At 54.0% G+C, this 20,542-nt stretch overlaps 1 protein-coding gene across 4 annotated transcripts in view; it reads left to right on the forward strand.

Annotated features, from left to right (window-relative positions):
* The window catches only part of PAX2 (paired box 2), a 92,782-nt gene that overhangs the window by 36,537 nt on the left and 35,703 nt on the right, over nt 1–20,542 (forward strand). For 2 of the 4 annotated variants that reach the window (XM_047761569.1, XM_047761568.1), the window contains exons 5-7: nt 6,440–6,525; nt 8,073–8,192; nt 13,928–13,996. In XM_047761569.1, coding sequence (XP_047617525.1) covers nt 6,440–6,525; nt 8,073–8,192; nt 13,928–13,996 — 275 coding nt within the window. The remainder of the gene's footprint in view (nt 1–6,439; nt 6,526–8,072; nt 8,193–13,927; nt 13,997–20,542) is intronic. The other 2 variants (XM_047761570.1, XM_047761571.1) reach the window with 1 other exon arrangement.

Below are 20,542 nucleotides of genomic sequence, written 5' to 3' on the forward strand. Positions count from 1 at the left end.
CTAAGCCTGGAAGTACTGCCACCTGACTTCCTCCAAGGTGAGCTGTCTGAGGTCACCTCCATGCTAATAGGACCTCTTCTTGTCTTCACCTTAGGGGGAGTTTTTGCACACCATTTATTATCATATAATATAAGGCAATATAAAATCATACATAACACAACATAATATGATGGGTAGGTTAACTTGGAAACCCTGAGGCGGACGGTGGATGGATGGATAGATGAATAGATACATTTGTACTAAGTATACATACATTATATCATTCTATTGATTTGTAAAAAGTTCCCGGTCTGCCTGGCTGTAATGAGATTTTTGAACTTTGCGTGGCGATCAATGAGAAGAATATTATTGGCCTGGAGAATTGATATACCTGCTCTCAGTGGCTTGTTCTGCTCCCAGGCTGCCCCGGCCCCCCAGGTGTACGATTCCAGCAGACACTTAACCTTTTTTACAGTGTCATCAGGCTAAAAGGAATCTAATAGTGACACAGGACTTGTGCTCAGCACTCTGCCACTATTGCTTTCCTGTCACAAATAATTTATAGCCTTCTATTTCCATCCCCGAGCCTGCACCCCAGCCCTGCCTCCCACTTTCCCCCAGCTCCCAGGAATCAATAAACTCACGCGGCCACAGTGGGACTTCAGGGTGCGGGGAGACAGACAGACAACGGGAGGGGAGACAGAGAGAGGGGCAGAGACAGGCAGGAAGGGGAGAGAGAGAATGAAACACGGAGGAAGGATGACGGGAGAAGGTGGGAAGAGAGGAGAACCAGAAGAGGAGTTCAGAGTCTCCCTAGCGCTTTCTTAGAATTGAGAGCACTTGTTTCTTCATGGGTTTAACAAACTGTTAATAGAAGACTCATTACGTGCTTTCGTGCTAACTCACAGAGCCACGAGACTGTTTTGATCTCCACTGTGGTGGCAGGTGGAGACCTCTGGGGAGTTTAACCAAAGAGGGTGTGGCTTCACCTGCCTTGTCATCCTTTACTCTAAAGCTCTGCCCCAGCCTGCCTGGCATCTCTTTGGTCCTGAGAAAGCTGCTACTTGTACTGTCTGTGGATCCTTCCCAGGAGTCCCAGGCAGGGGTCCTCAAGTCTGTCTTCCCGAGAGTCTCTCTGATGCATCTCCTGTCAGGCTATGACACCTGCTGCCATTGTTGTCTGTCTTCTCGGTGCTCTTCCCAGCATCCCCAAAATAGCTGCATTGACCAGGCTGGGCCACACTGGCCTGAGAGGCCTCCTTGCCTACACCTGGCTCAGCCCCTCCATGGAAAGCAGCCAGGCCTTGGGGCGGCGGTGGTGGGGGGGGGGTCACCCATAGGAATAATCATACTAGTAGTTATTGTTCCAGCTAGCATTTTTAAACAAATTTATTATAGTTGATTTACATTGTTCTGTCAACTTCTGCTTACAGCAAAGCAACCTGGTCATACGTCTATACACACTCTCTTTCTCATATTATTTTTCATCGTGTTCCATCACAAGTGATTGGACATAGTTCCTGTCCTATACAGAAGGACCTCATTGTCTATCCATTCTGAATGTAACAGATTGTATCAATTAACCCTGAACTCCCAGTCCATCCCACTTCCTCCCCCTCCCCCTCCCCCTCCCCCCTCCCCCTCGGCAACCACAAGTCTGCTGTCCATGTCTGTGAGTCTGTTTCTGTTCATAGATAAGTTCATCTGTGGCATATTTTTTTTTGTCTTTTTGCTATTTCTTGCACCGCTCCTGCGGCATATGGAGGTTCCCAGGCTAGGGGTCAGATCAGAGCTGTAGCCTCCGGCCTACACCAGAGCCACAGCAACGCAGAATCCGAGCCGCGTCTGCGACCTACACCACAGCTCACGGCAATGCCGGATCGTTAACCCACTGAGCAAGGGCAGGGACTGAACCCGCAACCTCATGGTTCCTAGTCGGATTCGTTAACCACTGCGCCACGACCGGAACTCCTGTGGCATATTTTAGATTCCACACGTGAGTTATATCATATGGTATCTGTCTCTCTTTTCACTTAGGATGAGAATCTCTAGTTCCATCCATGTTGTTGCAAATGGCATTATTTGGTTCTTTTTTATGGCTGAGTAGTATTCCATTGTGTATATGTACCACATCTTCTTAATCCATTCATCTGTTGATGGACATTGAGGTTGTTTCCATGTCTTGGCTGTTGTGAATAGTCCAGCTAGCATTTATTGAGCCAAGCATCATACTAGCCATTTTACATGAATCATCCTCTTTACCCTCACAACAATCCTTACAAAGTGGATAGTATTATTATCTTATTTTACAGATGAGGGAAGAAGAAACTGCCAGGGATTTCTCAGGCAATAAGCAACAGAGCTGGAACTCAGACTCAGGCAGACCGAGCCCGGATCCCATCCTTTTCTTCTTCCTTTTGCTCTGCTCACACCCTTGTGAGTGTGAGATGCTAAGTGCTTGTGGTCCTTGTGCTGGACCAAGGCAAAGCCTGGGAGGTTCCTGTAGAAAGGTCAGGGATAAGGAGCATCCCTGTCAAGGAAAGCATTCTGGAAGGAAAAGTGGGGAGCAGGCGCTCTGGCAGAGCAGTCTCTCTGTGGAAATGGGAAGTGGCATCTCCCAGCCCCCGGTAGAGAAGTGCCTTCCAGGGCTCCTGACTGTACCCTCCAAGGATCCATATACGGGAACTTGACTTTCCAGGCCAAACCTGCCTGGGGCCATGGTGGCCATGGATGTGTCTGGATGTCTTGGGGAGCCAAGAATGCAGAAGATTTGGAGGAGGAGGGGCAGGGGGAAAGGGGGTCAGGCAGTCAGGCAAAGCATCCTCCTTCCTTCATCCTTTCAACCCCAAGCGATATTCCTATGAGTTGTTGGGTTGTGTACGGGATGCAGGAGGGCAACGGATGACCATCAGTTCTTCAATTCCATGAGATCAGCTCTCGGGACCAGTGAGTGCCCACCGCCGGTTGTGGGGGATGGGGGGCCATGGCTGGACACCACAAATGTTGGTAATTCACAGAAGACACCCTGCCCAGCACCCCTCCCATGCAGCACCAAGCCACCGCTGTCAGGGAGTAGTGATTTTCCATCACTTCCTGCCTCAGCAAAATCTGCACCAGTGCCGCATGGGTCAGAGGCTCTGGGTAACAAAAACAGCAGCTCCGCAAGGCCATCCAGCTGTCTGTCTCACCCAGCCTACACCCTGGGGCTCCCTCAGTCCAGAGCCCATCCGCCTTTGAGCCAGAGCCACCCACAGGCCCACTGAGACCCCAGAAGCTTTTTGGTGCCATGAATTGGGAGCAGCTGCTCTAAGATGCTCCGCCTCCTTCTAGACTTTGCGTGTAGATCAGTCTACACTGCGCTGAGCTACTATCGGGTCTTTCTCATTGTGATCGTGCTCCAAAGCCAGAAGCTTTTGGCCATCTCACAGCGTGCTGCCTCTCGCTGCCTCCCCCCTAACCCCGCCCCGAGAGGAACTCCATTCCATTCTCTCCTTGCTCTGCCTTCTCTTGCCGTCATCCACTTTCTCTTGGGCAACCCCAGCCTTTCTCTCTGCACCTGTTCTTCGTCCTCATCCAACAAACTTACCCAGGTCTGCTCTCCCCTCAACATCCCCTCTGCTGCCGGGGCTGGCCATCCTCAGCTTCTACACTTTCCTTTTCCACAAACTCCTGCAGCAGTAGTCTGCTTTCGCTGCCTCCCTCTCCTCCTGTCTGCTCCCTAACCTGCTTCTGTCTCACTCCTGCCTCAGCTGCTTGTTGAGACTGCTCTCCCAAGGTCACTAGTGGTCACACATGGAAGTTCCCAGGCTAGAGGTCGAATCGGAGCTACAGCTGCCAGCCACAGCCACAACCACGCCAGATCCAAGCTGCGTCTGTGACCTACACCACAGCTCACGGCAACACCAGATCCTTGACCCCCGAGTGAGGCCAGGGATCGAACCCACATCCTCATGGATACTGGTCGGGTTCGTTTCTGCTGCATCATGACTGGAACTCCCTCCCTTCAATCTTCAGGTCACCGTGGTTGCTGTGGGTTATGTTCTCCTTCTGGAAATGTTCTCCATTGACTTAGCAGAAGCTGCCCGATCTTGATTCTGCCATTTCCTGTATGTCCAACTCTGCCCTTGGTCCAAGGTCACGTTCTCTCCCTCAGCCTCTGATAGTAGATGTCCTCCAGTATCTGCTTCTTAGGCCTCTCATTCCAACCAACACTCCTTTCTAGGACTGTCTGCTAAATTCATATCTGCTGTGTGGGCTGGTGCACGGCCACCTACCTGGACACTCACCTGCCATCTCAAAGGCTGTGTGATGAGGACCACACCAGGCATCTCCCTGCACCCCTCTTCCTGACAGTGGTGCAAACCACCAGCCTTCCAGTTACATGGAACTGGGGTTTTAGAGCCATGGTTGACTCCAGTTAATTGCCAAGTCCTGGCCATTCTGCCTTCACAATGTCTCACAAAGTCTTCCCTCTCTTTTCTGACACCAGCCCCTCTTGGCTTCATGCCTGTCTGTTGCTTTCCCTGCATCGGCTTGTATCTGCCTCCTTTAGTTTAGGAATCACTCATGGCTTGAAACTGTCTAATCCTGGTTCCTATGTACTGGGGGAAGTCTGACAACGTAATAAAAAGTACACCTTTTAGAGACCAAATTCTAACTCTGCCCTTGCTTGGCTGTGTGATCTTGAGTAAGCTCCTTAACCTCTGTCAGCTTTGGTTTTCAATCGGCAGAAATGAAAATAATTGTATTTACTCTGCAGGTTGTTGTGAGAATTCATAGTAGTATATACACGGCAATAGAAATTGTATATAATATTGGCATAGAAAAGGTGCTCAATAAGTGGAAGATTGCCAGGATCATCTTCCTTCCAAGTTTTCAGCCTTATTTCCTCTTACTCCCTTACATACCTCCACAGTTCCCTGTCCAGGCATGGACCCCTAACCCCGTGTGCTCCCTCGGTTCCCATGCTTTGCTTCTGTCCTCCTCCAGCACCGGTTTATAACGCCCTTCCATCCACTTCTCATTTCATCTTAGCATCGTATTATTTTTACTGGGGAAAGATCTTAGAGACCCTGTAGGCTAACCTCTTTTCTTTATAGCTGAATAAACTGAGGCCCAGAAAAGAAGAATGATGAGGCCAAAGCTATCTAGTCACTTAATGGTAGACTCAGGGCCTCATGTACCCCAGTGACTTTTCCACTATCCTCTGTGCCTCTGTGTGTGTGTGTGTGTGTGTGTGTGTGTGTGTGTGTCTCCAGTATCCAGCCTTACTCTGCTTTGAGGACCTACATCAAGTTCCACCTCCTCTGTGACTTCCTTCCTGCAAGGAGGCTGACTCCTCCCCTGCGTCGTCCTGGCACTTACTGCCCACACCCTCGGGGTTTCTTCACTTTCCGCGGGTGTGTGTCCTCCCTACCCAACTTCGTTCCTGGCACTGCGAGGTGAGGCAGGAGCCCTCTCTTGGTTGCCTTGAAATGTTCCAGTACACACACAGCTTCTGACTCCCTGGCCAGTGGAGATGAAGTTGGCATACATACGTCTCTAAGGACAGGAGCAGCGCCTTCAGAAAAGTGCCTTCCAAGGGCACCTGATTTGATCAGTGGGTGAAGGGGAGTGTTCCTGGGCCCTGGTGCCAGGGTTGGTCTCTCACTTGCTGAGTCCTGGGTCCTTGGATCACTGACAGTCCCCAGCCCCAGGATGTTTGATCCAGACCCCTCACCCCCTCACCCCCCAGAATTCACACGGAGGGCACCAGGCTCTTCACATAGTCAAGGCAGGAAGCTGTGATCCAAGTAAGGCCTCCAAGAAGGAGCCCAGTGGGCCAGTGAGCTGGACAGGGACAGCTGGGTTTGAAATGGGTTTGAGGGTCCTAAGTGGGCTCAAGAAGCTGCCCATGGCCTAACATGTGAGAAAGGTACCGCGTGCTGTGTTGGAATCTTGGAGACGAAAGGGTTACCCATGACCCAGCCCTTTCCTCGTTACTTCTCTTTAGTTCAGGAAACGGGACTGTCTCATCCCTCCCTCAACTTTGGAGGACAATGATACAGTCCCGCTAGGAAAGCCAGCTCCAAAACCATCTCCAGACTCCTCTCAGGAGGAGATTGTGCAGTTGAGGAGGGAAGAGTGGCTAGCAGGTCACCAGGGTAGCCTTCACCCCCAGAGAGGGAAGGATGCTGGGCTCCACTCACCCTGCTGCCCTGATCATTGCTACCAAACATTAAGCTGCAATTCAGATGATGCACAAGACAGGACAAGATGCAGACTGCCTCTGCCCAGGGCAGCGCTAGGTGGGATCCACAGAGCCCACAGGAGGGCAAGCTCTATGCCTTGGAGCAGTCAGCGAGGGATGGGTGAGGAGGGAGCTGAAGAGCCTGGGGGAGCGCGTCTGCAGGCCGGGGCTGGAGGTGGCCAGGGCAGGAGAGGGCAGGTGAGGTGTGATGCTATTGCGATGCTGTTGCAGGATCATCCGGACCAAAGTTCAGCAACCTTTCCACCCGACGCCAGATGGAGCCGGGACTGGAGTGACTGCCCCTGGCCACACCATTGGTAAGAGAGCCTAGGAAATAGGGGAGGCCTGGTCCCTGAGAGCCGGAAACACAGCTCCACCCTTGGGAAATGCCCACCTGTCTGAGGTCCAAGGGCTGGGCTCTCCCTGGGCAGCCCAGAAAATCTGCTTGAGAGACTAGCTCATGAAAGCCTCTCTGCCTCCTGCTGGCGCCTCCTCACAGCTGCCTTGCCTTTATCAGACTGTGCGTCTGTCTGTCTGTCTCTCTTCTCTCTAGCTTTCCTTGTCCTTCTCCAATCTTTGTTCTCTGCCCCTCTCTCTTTCATATCTCCTTGCTTACTCATTGCTACTTGCTTAAAAATTTTTAAAATCTATAAAGATTCTCCTCCTCTTCTCCTCCTCTTCTCCTCCTCTTCTCCCCTCCTTTGCCTCCTTCTCTCCTCTTCCTTCCCCTCTGCCTTTCTCTTTCTCTCCTCTCCCCTCCGTACATGTGGCTCTGCACCTGTTCCCCTGTCTCTCTCCCCCCCTCCTCATGGCCTCTCTCCTCTTAGTCCATCTCTTTTGATCTCTGTGTCTCTCTCATCAGCTCAGTAACTGTCTGCCCCTCTCCAGCCACCCGCATTTATTGGCCCTCACTCCCAGCCTCTCAGAGACATGAGCCAGGCCCACCAGGACACGTGCTCACACCCCCATGCCCGCACGAACTGTCTTCCCTTTGGCCCCAGGGCACTTGGTGCCACTGAAGCCGTAGATGAGGTCTGGGGCTCGAGGGGCTGGGATGTGGTTAAACGTCTCCTGCTGCCCCTCTTGGCTGCTGTCCCCTTTCCCTTGACCAGCAGGAACTAGAAACAGCAGGTCCCAGCCCTCCTTGAGTTGGCAGGAGCATCGTTTACCAGACCTGTGTTACAGCGTGTGCTGGGAGGGAGGGTTGGGCCGGGCAGTACCTGAGTTGATCGCCGCCGAGTAAATCTGTTCACTACTCTGTGCCCTGAGGGGGAAATTAGGAGCTTCTTCAGTGATTTCAAGACCAGAAGCAAATGAGAGAGAGGAGCTTCTCACTCCTGGGGAATATCAGGAGCATTCTTGTGTCTCTAAGGGAATCAGAGATAGCGCTTAGGAAGCCACAGACTCTAAATCAGGACTGGTAAACACTGTCCAGGAGACTAGAAGCAATGGGCCGGGCTCTGTTTAGAAGGACTTGCCTGGCCTGGGGATTGGGGATCGGATGAGCCGTGCAAGGAGGCATCCTCGGAGCTGTGCTCTTTGCAGGAGCACTAAGTCACTTTCTAGACTGAGTCAGCTTTGCTGTTTCCATCCATCCTCAGGGAGTAGGTTAGCCTATAGGGAGTGAAATCTCTAGGTCTGCAGTGAAGGCCTACGGTTGACTGGTCCCCATTCAACCCAGGATGGACAGCAGTGAATAGCCTGAATTGTGTGTAGCGGTGCATTCCCCTGAAACCTCAGAGGAAGGAGGGGATTGTGGGCACCCCCCCCCATTTCCTCTGCTTCTCTGTGCCCCCAGCCCTGGGGCTTTGGCCCGTGATCACAACCACTGTCCTGATGGCATTTCCTCCTTACTCCCATCCAGTTCCCAGCACGGCCTCCCCTCCTGTTTCCAGCGCCTCCAACGATCCAGTAGGATCCTACTCCATCAACGGGATCCTGGGGATCCCTCGCTCCAATGGCGAGAAGAGGAAACGTGATGAAGGTAGGGTGGAGGGAAGAGCTTGGCTTCCGCTGTGCATGCTTTGTCCTTGGACTCGGAGCTCCGGTTTCTGCCCGGCCTTGCAGCTGCTCTGCTGTGAGATCAGTTTTAGTAGCAAAGCCCAGGTCCCCCCACTGCCCTGCTGGCTCCTGGAGAGAGGGAGGCAGGCTGCAGGTGGGGCGTTAGCTTCGCCATCTGCTCAGCAGCCCCGACTGCCTCACCTTCCACTGGGATCCCCTCAAATACCCCAGCGGGAGGCCAGGAGGAAGGGCATGAACATGGGCCATGGGAAGGTTTTGGAGGTTGGGGGACAGCTGGTCTCTGACCCAAGGATGAATGGCCACCCTGCCTTGTCTTCCCCTGATCCCACCCATCAGGAGGTGGGGGAGTGACGTCATGCACAGTTGACTCTGGTGTCCTTTCTCTAGAGCACGGGGACCCTGCGCCCATTAAAACCACTCAGGGAGTTGGACCTGGGCCCCCTCTGCTCTTCTCTGTGGGGGGAGATGCCACACAGGCTCCTCCCTCATTCCCTGCAACTCCTCGGGGGCAGCAGGGAGTTAAAGGGCGAGGGGGACGAAGAAGAGGAGCAGGGGGAAAAATCGGAGGAGAGAATGGAGGCGATAAACTTGGGAGAAGGTGTTTTTCAAATGTTGTGACATTAAGGGTCCCTCGGTGACCATCTGGTTCTCTTTTGATGCATGAGGCCAGGGCGCAGGGCTGGCAGGCCCAGACAAACGGAGACACCAGTGTCTGGAGCCTGCTTCCTGCCCCAATCTTATGGTCCCTGTTGGGGAGGCGGTAACTTCCTGGCCCAGGGAGGGCACATGATTTTAAGGGTATCACCTATGAAATAGACAGAACCCTCTAAAGATGAATGTCAAGGGGGTGACCGTATATCCCAGACAATCCCAATGTATGCCTTTGTCTCGGAATCTGGCCAGTCAGCATCTCCTTTTTTCTCTCAAAAATGTCCCATTTGGACAGTAAATCATGTGGTCACCCCAAGCACAGACAAGCCCTTGACGGGGGCAGCTCTAGGGGATCAGGAGCAGAGAAGAGAGACAGAGCCGGGATCCGTAGGCCCAGGCTGAGGGAAGAGAGCGTGTGAGAGCCCCGGCCTCCAGCAGAAGGGGCGGCATGCAGGAGAGGCCCGGGTCTGGCAAGACAGTGATGACCTGGGGCTGGCCTCCTTCCAGAAGCCCTAATGGCCTCGTTTCACAGGAAAACAGCTTGTCTGGCTCTATTTCTCCTTCTTTCAAAATATCCAAACCCATTTGGCTGCCACGGCCTTTGCCACTCACTAAATTTCATTGTGGTTGTTTTGGCGGCGGCCCCTGATGGGCAGGGGGCGGCCGCGTGAAAGGGCCGTGGTCCCAGTTCTCCCTGGGGGTTTCCTACGCTCAGGCTTCGCCTGGTTCCCTGGATCCCTGAGGAGTTTGGAAGATTCTTCCCCAGACTCTAAGCATTTCTCCTTTAACCATCAGCACCTATGAGCTGATCAGGGGGCCCAGGGGGGCACAGGGCCCCTTTGTACTTGCCCCCATTGGCCCGAGGTTGGGACCAAGCACGTGCTCTGCTCCCTGGGCTCCAATGGGCCGTGAAGGGAGGCTGGGGGTAGAGAGGCACCAGCACGAGGCTGTGGCCACCCCAGGTTGGGCCCGGCTGGTCCAGAACAGCGTGCTCTCCTCTCTGAGCAATTGATCACATTCATTGTTTCAAGTCAATTCAATTCAGTGACCCTTTCCTGGGCATCAGTCGCAAGAGAGGCTTGGTGCTATGGGATCCCAAAGCAGAACAAGATATGATTCTTGTCCTTAAGGAGCTTATAGTCTAGTGGGGCGTGTAAGACACGTGAGCCCAGAGAGCAGAAAGGCCCATCAGATACCTAGATATCTGTGTTGTGAGGGAGGTCAGGGAACTCAGAGCGGGGAGGGAGAGAACCTCCAGGAAGGGCTGCCCTTTGAGGATGGGCCTGAGGGGTGGACCAGAGGCATGTTCCAAGACAATGATAGTGTGAAATTCTGATGGACTGAGCCTTGTGACCAGAAGGACCTGTGGTGAAACACACGGGGCTGCTTTAGTCGGAATGAAAGGGCCTGGTGGGAAGTCACAGAGGTTAGGCTAAGTAAGGGAGTTGGGGTCACAGGCGAGCAGGCCAAGAGGGAACCAAATAAGGACTTTGGACTTTCCCTGCAGGCCTGAGAAGCCACTGAAAAGGAGCAGGAGGGGACAAGAGCAGGGCTGGGTTGGCGGAGCCCTTCTTCCTGCGGGGTGATGGTGATGGCAGCGGGGAGAATCTCAGGAGGCAGTTGAATTCCAGGCGAGGGATAAGGGCAGCCGCCATGTTAACTCACCGCTAAAACACTCACCCCCCAGGCCTAGCGGGCCATGGGCCAAGAAGGATCCAAGACCCAACTTCTTTTGAGGGGGGGGTATTCTCTCATCTCGATTCCCCCCTTCCCCAGGTCAACCCACAGGCCAGATGGCTCTGTCCTTTCTCGGGTGGAGGCCAGTTCTCCCCATCCACCCCCCCGCCCAAACACATGCACACCACCACCCACGCCCTGGATCCATGGGACCCGGGTGGGAAGGGAGAGGCAAGCAAAGGCCTGAGCAAGGCAGACCTTTCACAGCCCAGCCCCCCCCTTCCCCCGCTCTGGGTGCCTCCAAGCAGCCAGGCCCAGTGCGCATTAGGGAGCAGCTCCGATGATTAAGAAGAGGAAAGATAATTATGTGTCAAGATGATGTAGCCCAACTCTGCAGTCAGGCCAAGGTAGCACAGCAGCTGGCAGGCCAGTCGCAGGAGGCCGCCTAGGGTATGGGCTGCACAGACACCCAGGTGTGTCCTTCAGCTACTAGGCCAGCACCGCAGGCAGAGAGAAAGCCAACTCGGGGCACTGAGGGGTGCTGTGATGGGAACGGGGGCACATGGGGAGTGGAGGGGCACGTCTCCCTCCAGGAGGACTCTGCGTCCCTGCCAGGCTGGCTGTGTTTTGGCCCCAGTACTGGGGTCTCTCCCTACAAGTGTCATAGCCCAAGGGCAAGCCGTGAGCCTCTCTGTCTTCAAGGAAGCCGCTCCTGCCTCTGGGTACAGTTCAGCCTATTCATTCAGCTCTAACAATGTCACGGTGGTGGGCATTAGCGAGGACAATCACTGCAGCGTGTGCTGGCATTATTGGAGACAATCTCAGCAGTAGTTATTGGTGTTCACAGTGATAATACCCAGGGCATTATTGGCATTGGCACTCAGAATATGGACAGCGTTATTAGTATCTGCAGCAATCAGATCTGTGGGGACATTAGTGAAGGGCCGATCAGCTGTGACTCTGGGGAAAAAGGAAAACTGACAGTGACTGGGAAGCTGCTTGAGACGCCTTCTCACACCTGGGCCTTGAGAAGAATGAAAAAATCCCCAGGCTTTCCTTTGAGAAATGTGCTGGTCAAGAAACTCTGACCTGCCCCCCTCCCCTCAAGAGTTCAGGAGGTCCCAGAGTGAGACAGGTTGACAGACCAGGGATAGATGAGGAAGTTCTGTCACCAAGCACCCAGCAGGCAGGCTGCCCATCAGTCTGAGAAGGTAGATCCCCATTCAGGACCTGCTGAAATCTTTCCTTCTTGGCTGCAATTATGGGTGGCTCTCTTAGGGCCCTTCGAAGGGACACTGCTTCCCTGGATGTTGCATGCCCTGGCTTTTGTGGCTGCAGGAGAGGGACTCGTATTTTTTCAGGCTGAAAGACCAAAGTCCTTTGCCTTCACTCAGCTGCTTTGGGTCATGGGCCAAAGCACTGCTGTCCATTGGTGGTGTTGAAGCACAGAGCAATTACATAATTTGTCCAAAAATCCAAACGAAGTCGTATGGTATGAGTCTTCTCATCTATGTGAGGGGAGGTGTGTTGGTCTCATCCTTTGATGTGTGGGATTGCAGGGGGCCGTGATTTTGCATTCCATTAATTAGGTGCACAATGAATTATGCAGTTGAGTGGTGCCAAACTGGGGCAGTTGTGCGTTTGTAGGCAGGGCAGGCTCCATGGCTGCAAATGGCCGAGTGTTATCACTGCCTTTCATAGCTCCCTTCTGCTTTGCATGATGCCGTACCTGCAAGAAGTGGTTATTATTAGAATTATTTATTTCCTTCATTAGTTTTCCTCCTAGAAGTCCCCCAGTGTGTGGCGCAAAGGAGAGGGTGAGGCTGGGGAAAGGTGCAGTGCCTGCCCTGTCCAGGAGCCCTGGCTTCAAGCAAGAGAAGGCTGCAAAGACCCCCCCTACACACACACAAGGAAGGAGGATTTGGGGTGGGGGCCAGCAGGCTGTCCCCAGAGCATGCCTGGGATGGGCAGGGTGGCTCAGTGGGGAAGGGCGCTGGAAGGAGGCACAGCCGGGTTTGAATCCTAGTGCCTTGGGCAAGTCACTTAACTTACATCAGCTCAGCCTTCCCCTCTGTAAAATGAAGCTGGTGGCGGCACTTACTCCACAGGAACTGTGGAGAGGACTACCCGAGATCATGGATATGGAGGGCCAAGCCAACTCCATCTTGGACAGAGCCAACTTCCTCTTGTCTGGGGAAAAAGGTTGTAATTGATGGGTTTATGTTTCGAGGGGGAATGAAGTTGTGTCAGAGAGAAACTTTTTTGGCTACAGGCTCCCTCATCTTGGTGCGGCTCCTTTTCAGTAGGGCAGCCTAGCGAGTTTCCATTATGGCTCAGCAGGATAAGAATCCAACATAGCATCCATGAGGACAAGGTTCGATCCCTGGCCTTGCTCGGTGGGTTAAGGATCTGGTGTTGCTGTGGCTGTGGCTGTAGGGTAGGCTGGCGGCTGCAGCTTTGATTCGACCCCTAGCCTGGGAACCTCCATGTGCCGTGGGTGCAGCCCTAAAAAGAAAAAAAAAATAGGGCTGGGACAAGCCAGCCTGGATGGGACCAGGGCAGCAGGAGAGAGATGTCAGCCTCCGCAGTGTGATTGGAGGACTTTTGTCCGTCTCTGCCAGCACATTTGCTCTGAGATTATCCATTTGGGCCATGTGTCATTTCTTAGTCTCCATGGGCATTTTAGATGTGTGTACATAAATACAGGACCCCTTCTTTTCTAACGTGGAGTCATCCCTCCCTCTCTCCATTACTGTGTATTTCTGTTCCCATATACAGACTTATTTATTCTCCTTGAGGAATGTATGTTCGTTTTATGGACACATAAAAGCTTTTTTACATGGGTTATGCAAATATGGGTATTGCATGTTTTCTACCTTTCTGAGATCTTTGGTTGAAAGGGGACGCAGAAGGCCAGGCATTGGGCAGGCACCAAGTTTTCCGGATAGTGTATACGTTCAAAGAGATGATCAAATGTGAGCAAATGCCTGTCCATGTCCCTGTCGCCAGCACCAGGGAGCGGGGAGAGCTCTAAGCCAGGCCTGGGTGTGCTAAGGCTCCACGGTCCTGAGACACAGCTGTGCATATAGAGTTTGGTCCCAAAGGCCCCGCAGGCATCACCCTGTGTTCTGCTGGCCAAAGAGTGGGTTGTCCCGAGCCTGCCTCCAGCGGTGGCCCCGGGGCTCACGGCAGGGACATGGAGGCTGGGCACCCTTATACTCTCAGGCTGTGTGGCAGGTGATGCTCAGAACTCCTCTCGCTGCCCTTGGAAGAGGAGCCTGGTCTCCCAGCCTCAGAGTTTGCCCCCCGTTTTCCGCCCACCTGTCTTTCGCGATCTCTCAGTGTCTGTCTATCTCTTATTTGCTCTAGTCGAGGTATACACTGATCCTGCCCACATTAGAGGAGGTGGAGGTTTGCATCTGGTCTGGACTTTAAGAGGTATGGGGGCCAGAGGGACCATGGTTCGGGGCCAGGGGAAAGAGCTGGGGGTGGTGGTTAGACTCTTTGGAGAGCGGGTTCCTAGAGGCCAGAGAGCAGAACAGGGCAGGTGGCCCAGGCCTCCACTGGGAAACCAAGAGGCTAACGGTGGTGGAGTCTCAGGGCCTGGCTCGCTTCCACCATGAGCCACTGCTGGGTTTGGGGCTGAGGCCTGGGTGGCCTGGAGGGTCAGGCCCTCGGTGGATGGGGGGCCCTTTTTCCAGCCCTTGGAAAAACAAAGAGCAGATCGGGTAGTAAAACAAAAGCAAAGGAGACCTGGAAGCACCTGACAGCCCTAATTCATCACGGCCCAAGTTTTTTCCTGTGTTCCCATTATATTTGTTTGTAAAAGTGGAAATCAATTTTGAAGGTAATTTTCTGGAAAGAATGGAAGGGAGGTGGGAGGGCCGGATAAGGCAGAGATGGTAAAAGGAAAAATTTAGGCCAGGCACAGCCCAGGGGCAGCTCTTGGCAAGGTGAAAGAAAATTGCATATTCAATCTCCATCCATGAATCTCCCTCACTGCTGCCCGCCTCCTGCTTGAAAACAATGAAGGCTTTTTCCCAGCGCTGGGCAGGGCCTCGGTATCAGCCTCACTTTAACTTCAGGGTCATTAATTCCCTGATTATTGAAGGAGAAGAGAGGGTTGCAGCATCGTCCATTCCAAAGGCACACCCCCCCATGTGATCAGGCCCTGGGCCGGGGGGCGGGGGGGGCGCAGCCGGAAGTGGGGGGTGAGGTGAGATGTTGTTTCAGAAGAGCAGAGGGGTGGGAGGGAGGAAGTGGGGAGCCAACTGGACTGGGGGGAAGGACACCAGGAGGAGGGGAGAAGAAGGCAGTCATTACTGCATACCTCTGTTGTGTTGTTATTGCAAATTAAAAGTAGCATGTTCCACTCCGCAGCTATCTTTGGGGAGGGAGGGGCACCGAGGGAGGTGGGGGATCTTATCATTGCTTCTTCAGCAGACCAGCCGTGGTGTCACCGTGTGAGGTGACATTTGAATTTACAATTCCGCTGAGAAAAGCCATTAATTCACAAATTAACATTTCTCCCTCTCCCTCTCTCTTTAACACTCTCTCCCTCTCGCACATGGATGTGCAAGCAATTGAAAAGACAAAGGAAATAGCCTTAAGGAAGAGACTTTACTGCTAGTCTGTCTGTGCTGAGATTGCTCCCCCTGCTTCCAGATAGATAAACCAATTACCTGAGCAGCTCTGCTCCTGGCCGCCCGTGATCACCTCCTTTTGTAGGCTGCCTCCGTGGCTGGATTACACTCTGTGTATCTCATTAATGTAAACCAGGCATGCCCTGGTCACTGGGCTCTCTTCCCCGCTCTCTTTCTGGAGGGCCAGCGGGAGGAGTGCTGATGTCAGAACAGGCAGGCCAGGGGGACTCCAGGGATGAGGAGAGGCCACCAGCTGTCCCCCCCTCCCCGGGACTTTGGGTGCATGCGGCCTGGGCCTGCGGTCCTGGAGGAGGCTGCAGGGGGAAGCTTGCAGGGGTGTGCTCCCTGGCAGGGGTGCATGGGCGGATGTTTAGAGGCAGAGGTAGGAGCCAGAGCTGGCCTCTCTGGGGCCCACAGCGCCTGTTCTCTGTGGCCTTTTGGTCCAGAGGCAGGGGGTTGGCAGGAGCTGAGAGGGGTTTGTGCACTCCCTGCGGAGAAGAGCTTAGGGGAAAGGTGCACTGAATCTGCACCATTTTAGTGGGACAGCATGCGGCCCAAAGGAGCTGGGAGGGGTACCTGCCCAGGAGGGCCCGGAAGGCGAGGGGAGGTTGCGCTCTGTTGGATAAACAAAACGAGGCTGCACTGATTCCCTCGCTTAGACTTGGACACCATTAAGTCTGTTTGCCACTCAGTCCCTACACACATACCCAGCCTGCCAACTCCCTTCTGAGAGAATACCCACCCAGGGGGGCAGACCCAGGGGTGCTTGCTGGGCTCTCGGACCTCGAGTGAGCTTAACATTGTGGGTGGTGGGTCGCAGAGACCACCGCCCCCGCCCCCCTTTATGTTTGCTCTCACTCCCCTCCAGGCCCTGGCCAAGCACGGCGAGAAGACAGTATATGGGCAGAGGGAAGCCAAGCAGAGTTTGAGCTTCTTTAAGGAAAGTACCTCTGTGGTTTATTGCTGGAATTACATGATTTCACACATACTGGGCTGCCTGGCACAGGTCACAGACTCTGACCCTCAGGAGGCAGGTCCCATGAAAATCCAGAAACCAAATCTACGTGGAGGAACCATCTGTCTGGACAAGTAGCCGACTTTAACTGCATTAACAGAGCGCAACCTATGTTCATTTTCCAACAAATATTCAAAACCGGGCTACTGGCCACTCCTGTCCAAGAGAGAGCTAAGGTTCAAAGGTCAGCATTCACTAAGACACCCCCCCCCCAAAGCCCATTTATGAACACATATTCATTGTTATGATTATATCTTCCTGGTAACCTAGGAAATTAGACCGTTCTTACCTGAGGGGGGACTTTTTCTATCTTAGTTGGATCGCATGTTTTGGCCAGACTCTCATGGGAATGTTGGCTACGAGCCTGTTGAACACTGACCGTGTCATTATCCAGAACTGGGTTTAAAGGTTTTATTAAGACCTTTACCTGGACCCCGTGCACACGTGGGGGAGGTACCTGGGGAGGTACCAGGGCTTAGCCATGGCTGTGTGTAGTTGATGCGGGCGTGTGAATTTGTACCTAAATCCCTGCGTTTATACCAGAGTCCGCAGTCGAGTCATTCACCGCCCTAATTTCTCAACCAGTTCCTGCTGTTGTGGAGAGTTGTATTTGGTTGTTTGAGGAAGTGTGTTGAGATTTAGCCCCAAAGAGGATTTTTGTTTCCTCAAGTGCCAAAAAGTCAGGATAGGTCAACAGAGGATGCACAGATTTGCAGTAGAGGGACTGCGTGGGACCCTCCACCGGTGGCAATCGGGGTGGGTGCAGCACAATACAACAACTTGGCCTTGGGTCCTTCCCGCCCCCCCCGCCCCCGTGGCTGCGGACTCCCGTGCACCTGCATGCACACCCGTCTTGTCAGGATATACCTTCAGCCCTCGTCTTCCTCTGGACAACTACCTTCCAGCCCTGCAGGTGGGCCCAGTGCTCCTTCCTCACGGGCAAGGGGACCCAGCAAGAAATCTGCTGCGTCAGCTCTGCCCTTCTCCCCGGGGGTGAGGGGGCATGGATGCAGGAGGGAGGAGCCGGTCCCTGCCACTCGGGAACTCACGTCCCTGGGCACCATCTCCTCTGCAGGCCCTCAGGCAGCTGAGACGGGCAGGGGACTGGGGATGCCTTGGAAAAAGGGCAAGGGAGACCCAGAACTGCCACCTGCCAGAGGAATGGGTCCCAGCCAGCATTACTGGCTGCATGACAAGGGCCCCAGAGCCCAGGGAAGGGCCTCTCCTTTGCCTGTCTTCCTCAGGGCCCCGGTGGCCAGTAGGGCTCTCCGGGACCCTCCTCATTCTTCCCCGTGGGGGTGGGAAGGCAAGGGGGGTTGGGGGAGGGCCGGAGACTGATCACGAGCCTTGGAGCCGAGTGGCAGCAGAGCCAGTAATTCAAACCATCCTGACCCTTCGGTGAACCCAAACCTGCTGACCTTGACAGCACCAGACAAGGGAGGCTTCACAGACCTCAACCTGCATGGAGGCTTTGCCTTCTCTCCCTCCCTTCCTCGGAGCCCATGGCCCAGGCTCCAGGTGGCTCCTGGTTTGGCCGTCCCAGCGAAATGTCAGCATCCTCCCTCCCTGAGCTGCCCGCCTGCCTGCCTCAAAGCACCCTTTGTGCTCATCTCTGCCAGAGACAGTTGCGTGGACATCTCACGGGGGTCTCTCTGGGGCCTTCTGCTTTCAACAGAGCTTTTACACCTTGCCTGCTCTCCTCCTGCCCAGATTTCATCTTTTTCAGCAGCACTGGCTAGTGTGTGTGTTTGTGTGTGTGTGTGGTCTGGGTGCATACAGGGACAGGGATAAAATGTGATCGAGACAGAGCAGACAGGGGAGGAAAGGAAAAGAAAAGCCAGAGGAAAGCAGCCCCAGGAACCTGCATTCAAGTAAATGCAGTTATGAAGTTTATGATCTCCTCCTGGGGGGAGCTGGAGTCGGTCCAACAGCCTCTTGGAGCCGGCCAGACAGCTCCCGAAGCAGAAAGTGCGGCAGGAGTGTGAGCAAGTGACACGGAGAGAAATGCATGGCCTCTCTCTCTCTCTCTCTCTCCCCCTTCTTCTCTCTCTCTCTCCCTCTTCCTCACTGGCTCACATAGATGTCCCCCGGCCCCAGCAGCCTGCAAAGACTAGGATGGAGGGATGCAGACAAGTGTGTTTGGTAGGAGGGACCCAGGAGCTTCCCTTCCCTCTTACCCCCACCCCCCCATCTCCATTTCCTTGGCAGCATGGACCACTGGGGCAACTGGCTTGTGGAAGCTGCTGTGGGTGAAGGGCAGGGCGGGTGGTCCTGAGGTCTAGGGAGTAAAAGGGACCAGAATGTGGTCTCCCAAGAACCTGCCTTTTTGCCAGCGCCAGGGATCCATATTTTTCTGGCACCTTGGTCTAGACCAACCCGGTACCCCACAGCTACTGAAGACAGCTGCTGGAGTTCCTTGTGGAGAAACCATCAGAGACAGTATTTTTTTCTGGGAATTCAGGGGAAATAAATGGTTGACTAGGTTGGGATATGGGAGCTCTCAGAGGGACTTACAAGCAAAGTGAAGCACCTGCCTTTCTAGACTCTGCTTCATGGGCACAAGCACATGGGTTCATGTGTGAAGTCACTAAGACTAATACTGACAATAAGAATACTCGACTTTAGAGGAAAAAAGAGAGTGGAGAAGAAAAATGGCTAGAAAGGGAAATGTGTAGCCAAGGCCTTGGCTCTGGGGGGGCAGAGGTGTTGGCAACAGCCAGTCTCTTGCCCCCGGTGCTGCTTCCGTGACATGCCTGGGCTGGGGACTGGCAGGGGAGAAATTGACCTCCCACTTCTTCCTGGGAACCCTGTGTCCCTATTCAAGTTCTTCCAGGAGCTGGGACAGAGGGGGACAACAGCGGGAGAGTCATCCAAAGGCTGTGAGTCGAGGAGGAGAGGGTGCAGGGGAAAGGGAAGGGTGGCTAGAAATTGCTGATTGTGGAGGATGCTTTGGGAGGCCAGGAGATGCGGGGCGTGGAGGGAGGCAGGAACTGCCCAGGGATGGCTTTTGCCCTTTCTCTCCCCTTTTCTCTCCCCTCCCCTCCCTCCTCCTCCTCATCCCTCCCCCCTTCCCTCCGCACATCTTTATTGGTTCCGGTAATAGCGTTGATTTGCATGTCAGGCAAAGCCTTGCTACACACACAAAAAGAAAACCCCAGCCGTGGCGGTGTGGCAGTGTCAGCTCTCGCTGTTGTTCGACAGTGTAAAATTAAATTAATAAAGCCCCCAACACAGGAAAACATAACAGGAAATTAATGGCCTTTACTGTCGCTCTGATGCAGTCATTTGCAACCCTGCTTTCCGCACCAAAGACTTCATAAATGCAAGCAGTTTCTCTAAACAAGCATACTTAGAGCGGCCTGGTATGTAATTTTTCGCCTTGCTTGTGTCCTTTGAGCTAACAAAGCCCCCTTCCCTTCCGGCTCTAGAGAGGTTCCTAACTGGCTCTGGCCCCAGCTGGAGCCTGGCACCAGGCAGGAGGCCCCAGCCCCTCCCAAGAGCCCAGGGAGGGCTGAAGGAGGACCGGGTCCCACCCAGACAGAGCCACAGCCAGCCCTCCATGCCCGCTGGCCACCAGAGAGCCCTGAGGACCCGCAGGAAGGCACAGCGCAGGCTCTCAGCCAGGAAAGTTGATCCCTTCGGGGAATTCACCCAACCTCCCCCCAACCCCGGCCAGCCCTTCCTCCGCACAGCTGTCCTCTCTCTCCCACTACCTGTTTGCTCCCCTCCCCCATACACACCCGCTCGCCCTCCTTCTACTTCTCATCAGAATCTCACACACCAGGCTGGCTGTGTGTTGGCAGCGGGTGCCCGTGCCCTTCTTTTCTAACAGTAGCTGGGGGACTAACCGGCTCAAAAAGGGGAAAGTAGGAGTTCCTGTCGTGGCTTGGCAGAAATTAATCTGACCAGCATCCACGTGGACGCAGGTTCAATCCCTGGCCTCACTCAGTGGGTTAAGGATCTGGCATTGCCGTGAGCTGTGGTGTAGGTCGCAGATGCAGCTGGGATCTGGCATTGCTGTGGCTCTGGTGTGGGCCAGCAGCTGTAGCTCCAATTCAACCCCCAGCCTGGGAACCTCCAAATGCCGCGAGCGCGGCTCTAAAAAGACAAAAAAGCAGGGGGAGTAACTTTAGTGGCACAATTCTCTGGGGTTCCATGCCTGCCCCTGTCTCCCTCTTCGCCTCTGGTTGGTTTGGAGACATGAGGGTCCTAAGTGATCATTCAGGCCAACCCTCTGACCTTGGGCAGGTTTCCCATAAGCCACTTTGGAGAGCTGAGCGTCTGTGGTTTTGCTTTGGCCTGTCAGTGGGCGGGATATTGAGAAGA

Source organism: Phacochoerus africanus, chromosome 15, assembly GCF_016906955.1.
Source record: "Phacochoerus africanus isolate WHEZ1 chromosome 15, ROS_Pafr_v1, whole genome shotgun sequence".
Lineage (NCBI taxonomy): Eukaryota > Metazoa > Chordata > Mammalia > Artiodactyla > Suidae > Phacochoerus > Phacochoerus africanus.